The sequence below is a fragment of the Canis aureus genome, chromosome 25 (assembly GCF_053574225.1).
Source record: "Canis aureus isolate CA01 chromosome 25, VMU_Caureus_v.1.0, whole genome shotgun sequence".
Classification (NCBI taxonomy): domain Eukaryota; kingdom Metazoa; phylum Chordata; class Mammalia; order Carnivora; family Canidae; genus Canis; species Canis aureus.
The window spans coordinates 6857563-6873555 of record NC_135635.1 but is presented as its reverse complement, the minus strand read 5'-3'; the positions used below and the strand labels follow the sequence as shown (position 1 = coordinate 6873555).

General features: G+C 55.9%; 1 protein-coding gene and 1 long non-coding RNA gene across 3 annotated transcripts in view; one reads left to right on the top strand and one right to left on the bottom strand.

Annotated features, from left to right (window-relative positions):
- Nucleotides 1-12239, bottom strand: part of COL2A1 (collagen type II alpha 1 chain) — a 30531-nt gene extending 18292 nt beyond the window's left edge. The window contains exons 1-16 of one of the 2 annotated variants that reach the window (XM_077870307.1): nucleotides 11988-12239; nucleotides 7473-7679; nucleotides 6021-6037; nucleotides 5785-5817; nucleotides 5648-5680; nucleotides 5482-5535; nucleotides 5204-5305; nucleotides 4088-4165; nucleotides 3392-3436; nucleotides 3233-3286; nucleotides 2778-2831; nucleotides 1962-2015; nucleotides 1495-1548; nucleotides 1309-1362; nucleotides 953-997; nucleotides 365-418 (exon numbers count right to left, since the gene is read on the bottom strand). In XM_077870307.1, coding sequence (XP_077726433.1) covers nucleotides 365-418; nucleotides 953-997; nucleotides 1309-1362; nucleotides 1495-1548; nucleotides 1962-2015; nucleotides 2778-2831; nucleotides 3233-3286; nucleotides 3392-3436; nucleotides 4088-4165; nucleotides 5204-5305; nucleotides 5482-5535; nucleotides 5648-5680; nucleotides 5785-5817; nucleotides 6021-6037; nucleotides 7473-7679; nucleotides 11988-12072 — 1023 coding nt within the window. In that variant the 5' untranslated portion in view covers nucleotides 12073-12239. The remainder of the gene's footprint in view (nucleotides 1-364; nucleotides 419-952; nucleotides 998-1308; nucleotides 1363-1494; nucleotides 1549-1961; nucleotides 2016-2777; nucleotides 2832-3232; nucleotides 3287-3391; nucleotides 3437-4087; nucleotides 4166-5203; nucleotides 5306-5481; nucleotides 5536-5647; nucleotides 5681-5784; nucleotides 5818-6020; nucleotides 6038-7472; nucleotides 7680-11987) is intronic. The other variant, XM_077870308.1, reaches the window with a different exon arrangement.
- LOC144296923 (uncharacterized) lies at nucleotides 4612-7113 on the top strand. Its single transcript, XR_013363850.1, has 3 exons — nucleotides 4612-4968; nucleotides 5067-5129; nucleotides 5532-7113. It is a non-coding gene; the product is annotated as an uncharacterized LOC144296923 (long non-coding RNA).
- Nucleotides 12240-15993: the final 3754 nt, after the last annotated feature.

Here is a 15993-nt window from a genome sequence, read left to right as displayed (position 1 = left end):
CCCTAGAGCATCATCTCAACAACCAGAAAGGTCAAAATGTAGCCCAGCACTGTAGCCATCTGAAGGCTGTCCATAAATTCAAACTGGATTGACTAGGAGTGGGCGGGGGGCTGGGAAGGGGAGTACCTGAGTAATGCAGACTCCTTAAGAGAAAATCCCGCCCTCACCAACCAACCACCCTGCCACAGCTCACCCCTGCCCTTCAACTGTGCAGGCTCAGCCTGGCGCTTTGAGACATGATCAATCCTCCCAGGATGACAACACCCTCTACACCTCATGGGGGTTGTCGGGAGGATCAAGCCCTATATGAAAGCAACCTCCAGAGTGCTGGCCAAATGGTGGCTTTGGCCTTGTCATTACTCACCGCAGCACCAGCAGGACCGGTCCGTCCTCTCTCTCCGGGCAGGCCGCGGGGACCCTGGAACACGGCAGGAGGACACAAGCATGAGTTGGCTCAATGACACTCTTCAAGTCCTTCCCAGACACCAGAGTGGGGAGCATGCACGCGCCCAGGAGGCAAAGGTGTGGATGCCCCCGATCCGGCCTTCCTGACTCATCTAGGGCTCCCCAAATCACATCAAAGGCCTTCCTGCCCAGGCCGAACACACAGATGCTCCTGTGGTTCCTGCTGGGAACCTTGTCATGGGTGCATCTTGCTTCATGCAACAGATGAACTCCCCAAAATATCAAGAAAAAACGGAATTTGTAAAAACTGAAGCACACCTTAAGTGTGCTCACAGGGCTATTTCAAGGAAATGCTGGTGAAACTTGACCACATCATCTATTCAATAGATTCACCTTTTTGATCCGATCGTAATCATCAGATCTACAAAGCTGACGATCTACCTTGCACAAAGGGAGCAGGGCATTTATAGCGGAGCCATCTGCTAGGCTTTAGGAGATGTCTGAGGAGTGTCTGGAGGCCCTCCCAGGGGAGGCTGTCCATACTCACCATTGGGCCTGGAGAACCATTCTCACCCGGTGAACCGCTCTCTCCCTGGGAAACAGATGCATAGGGTCAGTGAGCGGGACCCCACTGCCACCCCACCTGGAAAACTCCCAAGGAAGAACCTGAAAGCTCTGGTCAACTCAGCTAGCACCGAGACCCCACACTTGGGTTCTGCAAGGCACCATTCCCTGAGCTCTCCCGGCCTGCTGTTCTTCCATCAGGATGTAGGACTGGGTCTTCCCAACCAAAGCTGTCCTCACATCCTCACTCCACTGACTCAAGAGCATCTCCTTGACCAGAGGGAAAGGCTCCTCATCGTCTCCCTCTGTCCCCACCCCCATGTGTTCCTTGGTCCTTACCTTCACACCTGGAGCACCGGCTTCTCCCTTAGCACCATCTAGACCTGGGTAGCCCTAGGGGATGAGAGAACACGTTCCATCACACTTCTGGGATGAACCCTAATAAGGGGATTCATGCTCCCACATGCTTTTTTTCTCCCCCCTGGATAAGTCTTTCCTTCCAAAACCCTTGTCTGCGATACTTACTCTGTGACCCTTGACGCCAGGAAGGCCTGGGGTTCCCGGGAAGCCACGAGCACCCTGTGGTCCAAAGAGGAGACGGTCAAGGCCCAGAGCAGAGGGTGAAGTAGAGGCTGCCCTGCTTTGCTGGAGAACCTCCAGAGCCAGCTCCCTCAGGCCAGCCGAGTGGTCAGAAGCCCAGCACTGGGGCAGCTCTAGCAGGAGCTCCCAGAGCCCCCCTTCCTGTGATCGCCCCTTCTTATCCAAAATGGGTGAAAACGACAGCAGCTCAGCCACCACGGGGCTGGGCGGGGAGGGGGCTGTGTCAGGATCCTAAACATCAGCACGAAGGCCTGATGCAGGTAGGGGCTGTTGGAGTTCCCATTTTAGAAGTGAGCCCACTGAACTGGACGCACTGGGCGTGAGGCCTCAGCTGCAAAGGAGGGAGACTCAGAACAAGGTCTGAGGCTGGGAAAGGGGTGGGAGGACTTTACCTGAGGGCCAGGAGGGCCTCTTTCACCAGATTTCCCAGGCTTTCCAGCTTCGCCCTGCAAGGAGAGAGATGTACTTCAGCTTCCCCAGGAGACAAGTTAGCGCAGTTGGCGCACTCCAGATCCGGATCGCCTCTCCTGGCGGTCCACTGTGCCTGTGGCCCACCTGCTTACTCATCTCCCTCACCTCCTTCGGATTCCAGACTTTCAATGCTTTTCCCAGGTCACTATGTGTCCTTTCAGACAGCTGCATGTGACACGGGCCACCGACCAGCCTGCGGCCTCCCGGGGACTCTGCTCTCTCCCGTCCTGGGCTCTACAGACTGGGCTAGCGCTGCCCTATGCCCAGAGACTTCTAACGGGCCAATGTGATTCCCAAGAGCAGCTGAGAGCCAACTCTTGTCTCTTCCCTTCGTTTGCATCCTTTGCAGACATCCCCGCCCAGGCCTTGCTCCGCTTTTCCTAACTCATTTACAATTAAGATAATGTCGGGCTGCTGAGTGTCTCCTCTGTTGTCCCCTCCCTACCATGGTCCCCCTGTGTTTTCCCTCGCCCTTCTCCCGTCTCTCAATTTCCCTTCCTGGAGCTAATGATGTTTTAATTATTTCCCTTCCCGATGGCTCCAAGGCAGTCCCCGGACACTCGTAAGCTAGGTTGCAAGTGGGAATGTAGACAGGGTCTGAGGCTCTGGTGGACCAGAGGACACCCCCACCCTGGGCCAATCTGAGGGCGCTTCTGCACCCCTGCCCCAGTACACAGCCTCTCCAAGCCCTCCCTCCGAGGAGGCAGCCACTCATTCCGCTACTCAGGTATACTCACATCATCACCAGGTTTTCCAGGGGGGCCAGGAGGACCACGGGGACCCATGGGACCCTACAAATGAAGGGAGAGAGTAAGAGATGGTTGGAGGGGGGAACGATACCTAATCAGTGGACAAGACTTCGGGACTGTAGCCTTTGGAATCTAAGTTCTCTCATAAGGAAGAGAGGTGGGGGTGGGGGTGGAGGGGAAGCCCACTTTGTGCTGAGAAAGCAAGAGTGCAGAGCCGATGATACCAGAGGGCAGCAGGCAACACAGGCCAGGGGTGAGCCAGAAAGGGGACGGTGGTGACAGAGTTCCTGGTGGTCCTTGCCACCCGGGGTCCTCTGTCAGGGATCCCGCAGAGCTAAGAAGTGGCACCTCTGGGCCCTCCACTGGGGAAGCTCTGGGCAGTCTTGGGGTCTGAGTGGTACATCACTCCCTAGGAGGAGGGCAGGGCCCGTGCCAGTACTCACAGAGACGCCGGGTTCCCCAGGTTCCCCAGGGTTGCCTTGAAATCCTTGAGGTCCCTAAAAAAGCAACACGAGGACACCAGGTTAATTGACTCCACAAACTGACATGCAAGAGCTTGAGAGCATCCGCCCTGCCAGGGAGAGGAAAGACCCAGTACTCACGGGAGCACCAGCAGGGCCTGGAGGTCCTCGAGGTCCCATGGGGCCCTGCATTGGAACAGGAGAGGAGGAGGGTTACTGGAAATGCTTCGCCAGTGGCCTCCAGAGCGCCACCTCCTCCCAGCCAACAGCCCAGACAAAGGACAAAAAGTTACTCTGTGGGCAGGGGCCCTACGGTGGCTGCTCCCTCTCATTTCCCACTCCCCACGCAACAATCTATTTATTTATAGGCACCGTTTGGATGGAGAAGCTGGCCCTGCTTTCTCCTGGCCCACAGCCATGTTTACTAAAGTCTGAGTTTCATTTAGCATGTGCCAAGTCGGAGCTGCAGGGCTGAGATTTCCTGCTGGAAGTCCTGTGGGCGCTGGAGGACGGTGGCTGCTGTCTGCATTCTTCAGTTCTCATTCCAAGAGCAATAGCGACCGGCCTTCCAACAGCTCAGCCTAGATGTGTCTCTCCATCCTCATTCTTCTTGGTCACTCCAGCGCATCATTAGAACTGGCATCCGTCACCATTAAAAACCAAATGCTTTGGGCTAACCACATGGGAGGTTACATAACCTCTGGAGAAGAGCTGCTCTAAGCAATTATCTATAAAGTGAGGTTGTCAGATTCCCTTGCTCTGCGTAGGGCCACCTCCCACCACTCTGGCTGCAAAAAAAAAAAAAAAAAAAAAAAAAAAACTGATGTCTTTTCTTACCATTGGCCCTTGCATCACCCCCATCTGGGCGCCACCAGCCTTCTCATCAAATCCTCCAGCCATCTGGGCAGCAAAGTTCTGCAAATCAACCCAACAACATTAGGAGCTTGTGAGGCCCCAGATTGTTCCCTCTCAACAAGGTAAGCTATAAATTGGGATAGAAAAAAAAAACGACGACAGCTCCATTTTAGATAAACTCTAAGTGTTGGAGACTAACCTAGTATTGAACAGACTTGCCAATGATTCCTGAAAAATCGTTCTGGAAATGTGTTATTAGATGCCAGTGGCATCACTTCCCTGGAAGATAAAGTGCTCTTCGGAGGCGCAGGTCATCAGTTACCTGCATTTCATTTTATGGAATTATTTTTTAAATTCTACAATATTAATACATTGTTCACTATACATTGAGAAGTATATACACAATATATACATTCAATATACACTGAGAAGTATAACTAAAATATCGCTTTTAAAGTTTTTTTTTTTTTAATTCCCAGGAATTCGATGCCCAGCAAGAGACTAAAATCAACAGCCCTAAGATATTTCAGCAAGGGAAAGAGTAAGCGTCTGCAAGCCACCTACGTACTTAAAACATAGCAAACATCAAAAGGGCAAACCTGCAAAAACTGGACAATAATGTAATCTGTTGGCTGGCTGGATTCCAAAACTGACTTTAACCACACACCTTTGCTCAGTGGGGCTCTTTCATGAGAATGAATGGTTGCTTGGAATGTACCTGGCAAGGACCAGGTTTAAATGTCTTCCAAGGACAGTGGTCACTCTTCTTCCAGGGAACTACAAGTGCCCAGTCATCCCGTCCCTCAGCCCCCACACCCACGCCCAGGAATCAACCGCACACAGGACAGACGCCTGGGAGCCAGGTAACTGAAGACTTTCTTTGCAGAAGCCCCGTGAGTGAAAAAAGCCAGCCCTTAGCACCACAGTCTCAAGCCTAATATGTGATTCCACTAAATTACAGGCTCAGGGAAAAGCCCATGGACAGGCTGTGTACACACTGCTGGCAGCCCTGGGAGCCAGCCAGGTGAGTGTGAGTAGCAATTTAGAAGCCACATTCTGGAGGGACAGCCTGAAGGAAGGGGACATAAGGATACTTACTCCACCAAGGCCAGGGGGGCCAGGGGGGCCAGGAGGACCAGGGGGGCCAGGGTTTCCAGGGGTCCCAGGCTCTCCATCTCTGCCACGAGGTCCAGGGGCGCCCTTGGCAGAAAGAGAACAGGACACGCACATGAAGCAAGGCCTACTCAAGAACCACCCGTCCACGGGCTGCCCCTGAGGAGGTGGTCGAGCACATGGTGGGGCGGCGGTGAGTGGAGGGCGAGACACTCAGGGGACCTGGGCAGCCCACGTGGGTCAGGGAGCATTTCTCAACTCACTTTTTCACCTTTGTCACCACGATCACCTCTGGGTCCTTGTTCACCTGCAGGTCCCTGAAGGCAAAGAAAATGTTGAGATGACGGCATGGCCCGGGGGGGGGGGGGGGGGGCCTGCAGATCGGTAACTTGAGGAAGGGATGGTGGAAGGGATTTCTCCCTTTCTTACCTGAGGCCCAGGAGGTCCTTTGGGTCCTACGATCTGTGAGACAGAGAAAGAGACACCCACAGGAGGGCATGTTAGAGGTAGCCCAAGATGCTGACCCAGTTGAGACCCAACCCCTGTTGCGAGTAATTTGTACTTACATCCTTGATGTCTCCGGGTTCTCCTTTCTGTCCCTGAAACATGACACAGTCTGAGGATCGATCCATGCAAGCCCACCAAGCCCCAAGCACAAAAGCCTGCCCTGCAGCCCGAGCATTGAGGTGCCCCCTAAAACAGCCCTCCGCTGCTGCCTAAAAACCACGGGCTGGGTGAGCATAACATTGCTTCTGAAAAAAGCAAAAAAACAAAAGAAAGAAAAAAGAGAGAAAGTCCTTACCTTTGGTCCTGGTTGCCCTGCAAGTGGAAAAATAGAGAAGAATGAAAAATTTGTGAGATGGAGAAGGACGAAGAACAAGTGCTTGTCACTCCCACGCTCTTGAATGAATTACACAAAGACTAGGACACAACCCAGGAAGGAGGCAGCTTCCTGTCCTGCTGGGATGTTAGGGTCACCGGGGTCCCGGGGTTGCTGAGGTCCCTTGAGGCACAGAGCCGACCCAGACTCGGTTATTGAAAAAGCAGCCAGCATGCAAAAGAATGGAGCGGGGCGTGTGAAGAGAAAACCAGGAGCTCAAGATCTAATTAGCACCAAGAAAGGAAGCACAGAAGCTGGCAGAGGGTCCGAGCCTCTTCCCTCCTCATAGGGTAGGAAGCCCTGCCCGCGGCCCGAGCCCTCCCCGAGGAAGTTAGGGAGTCAGAAGGGTCTTACGTTCAAGCTGGGTCTCCTCGAAGCAAGCACAAAAACACAGCAGGGCATAGGAGTTACAGAGGGCATTGCAGCCAGGGCCATCCCAAATCAGTGACCCCTTCCCCCTTGTAGCAGCACAGTAGTGAGGCAATCAACACTTCCCTCCACACAGGCCTCAGAAATGATCCGAAAATCCGAACCACAAAGGCAGCTCGCCAGTGTTGGGGAAGTGTTAAGGAAGGGCAACTCCTTGCTTCCAGGTCAACTTGCTTCCCCATTGGATGGGAAGGGGAGGGTGAGGACCACCGGAGGGGCCTGGCCATGTGCCTCCCCCTCCTTCCCCCCCATAGGGAGATGGGGCCTGTGTCCAAGTGCTGGGGATGGGTCACGTAGGCCCAGGTGGGCCCTCAGCACTGGTTCTGGCTGGGAGCAAATAAACCCACCAGGGCTCAGGCCTGCAGGGCTCCAGCCCCGCCCGCCTCCCAGAGCCCGGCTCCTCCTTCCCTTATTAACTTGCTTCTTAATTGGCAGTTAATTCCAAGAGAGGTAAAAACAAAAGAAAACTGCCACCACTGTCCCATAGTTCAAAGAGGGAGCCTGTCTTCTGTCTCCCTACAAGCCGGCGGAGACTCTCCCCACTGAAGACCACATATTCAGTGGATACTTAGTGGTCTTCTAGCTGCGGGTGAGAGGACTCTATCTGTGGTTTGGCCCACGGACCAGGGCATCTCCCTTGCGGCTCTAGGGATTTGCGGAGACGATTCCAGAGAGGATACTTTTGTGGAATCACATCTGTCCTTCCATATCTTGGAAGTGTATTTTTTGGGAGGTTTTAGGTGAGGACCGCCCCCGCTAGTGTCTCAGGCTCATTCAATTTCAACCTGCAAGCAAGACGTGGCCCTTCCTTTCAGCCTCAGCTGCTGGGGTCCCATGGATAACCAGTCCCTCTGTTTCGCAGAGATGACCAGCATCCATGGGAGGGCATTTGCTGCACCTGCAAGTAATTTATTTATGTGGAACAGGAAATAAATAAATTACGACCACTGGCAGTGGCGAGGTCAGTTGAGCAGATGGGACAGCACTCTCCGAAGGGGGTCTCGGGGCTGAGGCAGTCTTTCATGTCTTCACAGATTATGTCGTCGCAGAGGACAGTCCCAGTGTCACAGACACAGATTCGGCAGGGCTCGGGCTTCCACACATCCTTATCATTATACCTCTGCCCGTCCTGCACACAGCTGCCAGCCTTCTCTGCACCAAGGGCAGGGCAGGGGAAGCAGAGAGCAAAGGGAAGGAGGGGGTCGGGGGCCAGAAGAGAAAAAGAGAAAGAGGTTGCAGTCAACTTGACATCATTCAAATGCCGAAGAATGCGGGCTCTGGCCACCCAAACATAGAGAACTTGAACATTATTTTTCTAAGCCATCATTCGATCTTCTTGAATAAATTCAAGGCGTATTTATTGTGCACCTTGCGCTATGCTGTCTGTTGGCCCGTGGAAACCAGGACCCAGCCATGAAGGTGGCGGGGTGCTACCGGCATCTAGCCTGGGAGAAGCATGAGGGGGCAGAGGTGAGCTGCACGGGGAGCTGGGGGTGAAACCCTGAACGGGAACTCAGGGACTTTAAAGATGAGGACAGGGGAAACTGGAGAAGACCCCCACCCACCCCCACAGGAACAGCCAGCCTCCAAAAGCAGATCTATGGGGCAGGGTTGGTGGTGAAAGGAGGGGCTGTCAGAATGAGGACCATATCCAGTTATTTAAATCATATTAGAATCAGGATTCTAGGGGCACCTGGGTGGCTCAGTGGCTGAGCATCTGCTTTTGGCTCAGGGAGTGATCCCGGGGTCCTGGGATCGAGTCCCGCATCCCCCCCCCACCCCCGCAGGGAGCCTGCTTCTCCCTCTGCCTGTGTCTCTGCCTCTCTCTGTGTCACTCATGCATAAATAAATAAAATCTTTTTTAAAAAAAATCAGGATTCTAATTCAATTCCAGGAGGAGGATAGGCCGATTCAGACAATACACTTGGGACCCAAGCAGGCTAACAAAATACCTTGGGAGGCAGAAGGACCAAGGCCCCCTACCCCCCCCCACCCCCCCCCACCCTCGTGCTGACCTCCAGGCCCCCCCCCCCCCCCCGCCCCGCTGCTGACCTCTAGCCATAGCCCTCCCTGGAGCGACCCTAACTTCATCAGAAGGCAACACCTCAATGTGGGGGGGCGGGAAGGGCGCAGGGGGCGTCGAAGGCCTGGCCAGGGCTAAGATGAGCCAGTCCGGGCCTCCTGCAAGAATGCAGCCCCGGCGCGGAGCGGCACGGACTCGCCCCTCTGCACCAGCGCCCTGCCGTCTGGAATTCACCCTGCAGACGAAACCTGTGCTGACAAGAGCGCTCCCGGGAGCGCCAAGGGCCGAGGAGCCGCACCACGTGCCAGGGAGCGCCCAGCGCTGTTTTTCTCATCAAAATCTCCAAAGCAGTGGCAGCTGCGGGGGAGGAATAATAGGAAAGAGCCACAAACCAGGTGGGCGGAGAGAGAAATGGGCCTGCCTGCGGCTCTGGAAGGAGACTCTGAAAATCGGAAGATAAATCTTTTTTTTTTTTTTTTTTTTCTTTGCCACCGGGAGAAACCCGCTCCGGCCTTTAGGCGAGATGATCCGGGCGAGGGTCGGGGGATCGCAGGGCGCACCCTGCGTCTCCCAGGGCTGGGCTGCAGCTGTAGAAAGCAGGCGGCGGGGAAGGGGAAGGCGGAGAGGTTAATGGTCTCCCATCCGGACTCAGGAAAGGCCCGATCTCACCCAACAGGGCTCCGAGTGGAAAAAAAAAAAAAAAGAAAAAGAAAAAGAAAAAAAGAAAAGAAAATGCTGGGAGCAGGGGGTGCACCGGCCTGCGGCTCGGATTTCCCGGGGAGGGGCGGCCCGGGATGCGCGGGGGCGGGGCCGGGGCGCGGGCGGTGGGAGGCGCGGGGGGACTCTCCTGGCGGCCGCTCGGGCCGCGGCTGGCCCACGGACACCGGGAGGGTGAGCAGTAGGATTAAATGACTGGCCCAGAAAGGAGCCAGCCCCGTAACCGGATCCCCTAGGTGTGGACGGAGGAGCCCAGCGCCACCATAATTGCTGCTCGCGGCGGCCGCCGATAGCATCCCGGCGCGCCCGATCCGGTTCCCGTGGTTCCCGCCGCGCCGCATAAAGTGCTCCTTTGTCGCAGGCCAATTAAAAAGTTACCTCTTTCGGGGAACTGTTTTTGCTCCGCCGCCGCGCTGCGCAGGGCTGGAGCCCGGGAGGTGGCGGCGGGCGGGCACAGGGGGGCATTGTGGAGAGGGGGTCGGGGGGTCCGGGGGCGCCCGCCGGACCTCGCCGCTCATGAATGGGGCTTTTCTCGAGCGCACACAGAGCCCGATTCACGGGTCTCCGCAAGGAACCCGTTTAAATAAATACGGGCAGCATTTCAGCCCCATCTGGAAGCCATCGCTGCCAATCTCCCAACGCAAACAAGCCTCACAAAGGAGGATTGAGGTCTCTCCCCGCAGCCGAGGGGCACTTTTGGAGGCCAGGGCTGTGAAATGCAGATGTAGGTCAAAGACAGCGCCTCCCATAAGTTTCTCGAACTCGTGGACGGATGGGGAGGAGGGGCGTGCCCCCGCTCTAGGTTTCTGACATTCCTGACGTCCACGCAGACGGTGCCTTCCCCACCCCACCCCCCCACGCCGCTTCTCTGGGTCCCCTGACCCCTCGGGTAAGGGGGTCACGGGGCTGGGATGCGCCGGGGAGCAAAGTCAACCGCCCCGACGCATTCCCCCCACCCCCCACCCCTGGGGAGAAGGAGGAGCGACTGGAAGATCTGGGCCCCAGAAGCCCTGGAATTCGCTCGCTCCCCGCAAAGCTGCGGCGGTGAGAGCGCTCTGCCCCTTAAGTGAGTGCCTCTAATGCCAGATGCAGAATTGGGGGGTGATCTTAAAGTCACTTAGCTCATTTCACCGTGCACTAAGCAGAGGTCAGTTAGGAAGACAGCTGTGTGGGGATGCACAGGCAGAGCGAAGACAAAAATATGGTCAGTCCGAGCCTGGGGATCACTTAGAGACGCACCGTGTTCCAACAAGTGCCCGGGAGCGCGCCGCCAGCGGAGCGCGGAGCTGGACGACCCGGCCAGGATCTCCTGCCCCGGACTCCCTGCGGCTGCGCCGGCGGCCCCAGTCCTGCCCCCGCCCTGCCCCCGCCCTGCCCCCGCCCTGCCCCCGCCTGGGTCAGCCGCGCTGAGGAACGGAAAGTCCTCCTGGGCCCAGGGCCTTCCAAGCCGTCTCTGGAGACTGCCTGGTGGCGGGAGAGACCAAACAGAGCCTGGTGGGCAGAGGGATTTTGATTTCCCCTCTCATCCTCCGCCCCCCACGAAAAGTTTCCCCCCGCGATTGATTTACAATCTGTAACATACAAAGACGGGGCTGGAATCCCAGCCATCGGAAACGTGCCCAAACACGTGGGGAAAAAAAAAAAAAAAAGAAGAAGAAGAAGCCTCTCTACCTAATACACTTTCCAGGCTTCGTTTGTCCTGAATATAATCCCAGACGGTGGGACTTTACCAAGGGAGGCGATGGAGAGGTGCGATCCGAACCGCCTCTGGACTAGACTGTAAAACTGTCATCCCTAACTATATCCAGTTGAAATTGTTACAGCAATTGGCCATCTGTGCCCCCCTCCCCTGCGCGCGCGCACACACACGCACACACTCAGCCTGCAGCCTGGCTCGGCGAGTTCCAGAAACTTAGAAGAGTAACTCATTGTAGTACCTCCGGGATTTGGAGAGGAAGACCGCGGGGAGGGGGCGCTATTTTCTGGGGCGTCTGAAAAGCACGGTCTGGTTGGAATGTTATCGCCTTTCAGATGGCCTCTCCTCCGGGCAGTTGCTGGACCCGTTAAGAGGCAGGACGAAAGCCGAGCTGAGACTGGGGGCCGCACCTCGCCCCAGAGCCAGCGGGGAGGGGAGGAAGCTGCGAGACGCGCCGGGGTCTCAGAGCGCGGCTGCGAAGCCTCTTTGTGGCCTCGGATTTCAGCCCCGGTTTCAGAGCGTCTCCTTTGTCTGACTCCCCCTTTGAACCCTCCAGCCACCAACCCCTGGACGAGACTGCGAGGTCAACCCTTCGGCGCTTCCTCGCGCCCTCGCTAGGGCGCGTCCCACCTGCTCCTAAGGCCGAGGGGCCGCGCCGGCGCTTCGGGGCGGCGAGGTGCGTGCGTGTGCGCCTGCCTGCTTCTCCACGCTGGCGGAAAGCAGCGCGCTCACAGCTGCGCGCAAACCTCTCCACCCGACACTGCGCGGGTTTCAGATTCCTGCGCGCCGTGGAGAGCGGCCGACGCCTCCACCTGCGAGCCGCACAGGAGGACGCTCGGGCCGGGCGCCCTAACTCGCGCAGCGCCGCCAGGTGAGCTCCTGCGCATCTTGCGCCCCAGGCCCGGCGCGCCGTGACCCCGGCGGCCAACTCCAGCCCGGACCCGCCGCGCTCCAGAGCCGGGGAGGGCGCGGCGGGACGGCACAGGGGGGCGCGGACACAGCGAGGTGGCGTGGGGCGACTTACGGACATCCTGGCCGTGACACCGAAGGACAGCGGCGACGAGCAGCGTCAGCAGCACCAGCGTCTGGGGAGCCCCGAGGCGGATCATGGCTCACCGCGGGGCCTGGCGGCGAGGCGGCAGGAGCTCGGCGCGGGTCCGGGTCTCTACCGCGCCCTCATGCAGGAGGCCTTTGGAGCAGGAGGAGGAGGCAGGAGACCCGGCAGCCCAGCAGCGCTCTGCGTCTTCTCGCCTCCGCGGAGCCCGTTATATGCGCCCGGCCCCTCTCGAGACTGGCGAACTCGCCCAAACCGCGGGCCGCCCCCGGCCCCCCGCGGGGCTGTAACCTGAGACCCCGCCCCCGGAGCCGGCCGGGGCCCAGCCGGAGCCCGCACCTGCCCGGGCCGGACCCCCCTCTCCGCCAGCCCTGCTTCCCGGCCCCCGCCCCCCACCCCTAGTGTGCTGAGTGGCCTGATCGGGCGGGGCGCGGAGCCGGCTGCCGTCCTCCCCCCGGCCCGGGGCTGCGGCGCTGCCCCCTCCGACCGCAGGCGGGAAGGGGGGCCTCCGGCCCCTCCCCTCGGAGTTCTGCCCGGATCGGAGGGGCGGGGGGTGTTTGCAGAGGCGCAGGCCGCGAGCCCTAGACCGTGGACGGAAAGACTTGGGAGGGAGCAGGGAAAGTGGTAGAAAGAGGCAGCGGGGGAGGGCCAGGGGGGCTCCGCGCCGGGGCCTTGCGCGGGGGGCAGGAAGGAGGGCGCAGGGGGAGCTCGCGATGCTGTCTGGAACCCTAAATCTTGGAGACGGGCAAGCAGGGCCCGGCCTGGGGAGCTGCCCCGGCCTACCTTCTGGCCGCTTCCCGGAGTACCTGGCCCGGGGGCTCCCACCTGAAGATTCGGAACAGCAGCTCCCAGCCCCTCCCCCATCCAGCTTCTCGAAGAAAGAGCCTCCTCTGGAGCCTTGGCAGACGGTGGCCGGAGCCCATCGCCAGGAAAGGGGCCGGTGTGTTGCAGCACAGAGGGAGACCTGTGTGGAGGGCTGGGGGCGGGGGCAGGCCCCGGGAAGGGGGCTCGAGCGGCCCCGGAGGACCGGGGAGCCGAGGCGGAGCGGAGCTTGCTGCCCAGGTGGGGGACTGTCTAGTTCCAGGCTCAGACGTGGTGTCTGCTCTTCCTGGCCGGGGTCCGGGAGGCCCGGGGGTAGTGGGCACCGGTGCCCGGGCCCCGCGGCTCTGGCCAGGGACGGCTGGTCACTGCTGCAGGCCTGTCCAGGGAGCGAGGAGCCTGCTCCAGCTGGCCCGGTTCCGGGAGCCGGCGGAGGAGCCAGGATTTCCTAGTTGGCCCCCTGGCCCTGTGCTGCTTCCCACCTCCCCTCACCTTGCCCCACCAGCACCCTGGGGCACCTTGGCCCCATGCTGCTCCGGGCTTCTGGGGAGGCCCAGCCATGCTCTTCTCTTGGCTCCTGGTCTCTCCAACGATATTAGAGAGGAAAGGACCCCAAATAGGCCTTCTTCCTCTTGAGGACATGGTTTTCTATCCCTGAGGACTGTCAGGGCCCTCAAAGAATTTTAGGAAAAATACAAACTTTCATGAAACTCGGACTTTGGGGTCTGACTTGACCGAACTCCCCTTCACAGCAGTGGGGTTTCTGCTGCCTTTTCCCCCTGGGAGTTGAGGGCACTTGGAAGAAGCTACTTGTATCACCCAGGCTTCGGGCTTCCATCCACCAGGAGTTCTGGGCTTCCCCCTCCCTCTCTCCAATCCCTCACGCTTTGAAAGTTCTCAGAGTAGAGCCCGGAATTCCAAGTGTGCAGAACTTCTGTGCACGTGTGCTGGCCAAAAAGAGAAGTCTCGTTGTTTAAAGAGATGCCTCTACGTTTTGTGCAGTCTGGATGGAGGTGGGTAAAGGATCGAACCACCGGTTCCGACTTCTCTGCCTGCCATGGGCCTTCTCTCGCTCTTTTCCCAGCCTCCTGTTCAAGAGCTTGCATTAATAAGCTCTGTGCCTTTCCTCCCTTGGCCCCAGCCTCTGCCAGGAGAAAGCAGGTCTCATGCCTCAGTGTCCCATGCCCTCCTTGGGGTCTTGAGGCTTGTCTTCTGCCTGGAAGGTAGGATGTCTAAATCCCATGCATTTCTCGAGACCCCCTAATGCAAGCCCCCCCCCAGAAGTCGTCTCTGATATCACTAGAACATAACATCTCCCTGCCTTTCTGAATCCCTCTGCATCCACTATTATAGTCTATGCTACATACCTTTTGTGTATGGTTTTCTTTGTTTTTGTTTTGTTTTTTACCTTTGTATTCATTGGTTTTATCTTAGCAATGAGCCTGCGAGCCTCCTGGGGACAAGAAGAGTGCCTAGCACAATGTTAGCCCACAGGAGGACTTAGGTAAAGCCCTGTGAGGTAGTCCCTGTAGATGCAAAATATGATTTCTTTTATGATACAAGCAGTACATAGGCAGCTACAAAGTGAGGCATTCATTCAGTTGACCTCAAATAAAAGTGGCCATAAAAATCCAACCAAAAAAAAAAAAAGTTTTCGTGAAAACCACTCAAATATATGAAAAAATCAAATCCTATTTCAAGGTGATCTAGTTTGGTAGGCAGTGACATGCAACATACTTCTGGGCTAAGCTGATCTAGATTTCATCCTCTAACTCTGTGATTCATCTTTGCCAGTGAACTCTTTCTACATATAAGAGCTGTGGCGTCTTTCCAGTAATCATGTTTCATCTGTGAATACAGTTTAGTTCTCCACTCCCTGTGGGGGAAAACAGAAGTTTTTTCATCACAGATGAGAATTGACCAAAGCAAAATAAAATTTAAAATTTAAATTGGCAAAAAAAATAAAATAAAATAAAATAAAATAAAATAAAATTTAAATTGGCAAAGCCAAAATAAATTATGGAAATTATTTAGATTCTAAAGTAAACTAGACACCGATATTAATATTTTACCCATTCATGAATCCAAATAACTACCATTTAAAAACCTCTAATTTGTGACTCAGACTAAAACTGAACCTGTATGTGGCAAAAAAAAAAAAAATAAAATAAAAAAAAATCACGGATTTGGGGATGACTTACCCAGCAATCTCATTATAGCCAAGAAGCTGAAAAGAAGAAAAAAGCAACCAGTGAGCAGCAGAAGAATCGCCACTCAGAATTCTGAGCAGCCAGGATTTAGGTCATGTACTAAAGCATACACACTTTATGCATACTGGAGTCCCTCTTGCTCAGTGTCCAGTTGATTCATAGTTTAGATATTCTGGTTAACAGGTAATGTCATCTGACCTCCCCCAGTTAGATGCAGAAAGGTAAGGTAGGAGAGCAGTTGTGGGATGAAAACACAATAAGAACAGCAAGAAAGGACAAGAAGAGAGGAGATAGAAAAGCAATGAGAAGTTGCCACAGGGATTAACAAACATGGTAGCCTAGGGCCGACAGGGTTGGGGTCAAATGCTCTGAGGTCCTATGTGGCTCCAGGGAGTATCCTGGTTTATAGCATTTGCTGCTGTCCTGTGGTTCATAATGACTAACTTAAATGTCCAATAAAATGTTCACTTCAGTGTAATATGGCCTCGTCGAAGAGGCAGGGAAATCTGTGTTACATTTTAGAAAGGTCTCCATTAAACTTAATGAAAATAAGTGTGAGTTCACTTAATGTGACACATCTTCTATCCAGGCAGTGCTAAATTGATGAGGAGGCACCTCGATGTCCAGAACTGCAGACGTGGAATCCAAGAGCTGCCACTTTCCCCACATGGTGGAAGGAGGCATCGATGGCTGAGGATGAAGCTCCCCCATGGCCTCATCATCCACTACACCCTTGACGCCCTATGTAGGTGTACTCCCCACGCCTCACTGTAGGGAGAATGTCGGACAGACACAATCGCTCCATCTACCCCAGATGAGATCGACTCAGTGAGACAGCTGGATTAATCCAGTCATTTTGTATTGTGAAATAACTGTTCCACTGTGTTCTCCTTGTGGAGGGATATTAAATTTAGACTTATGTAGACACAGACTCACTGGGAAAGATA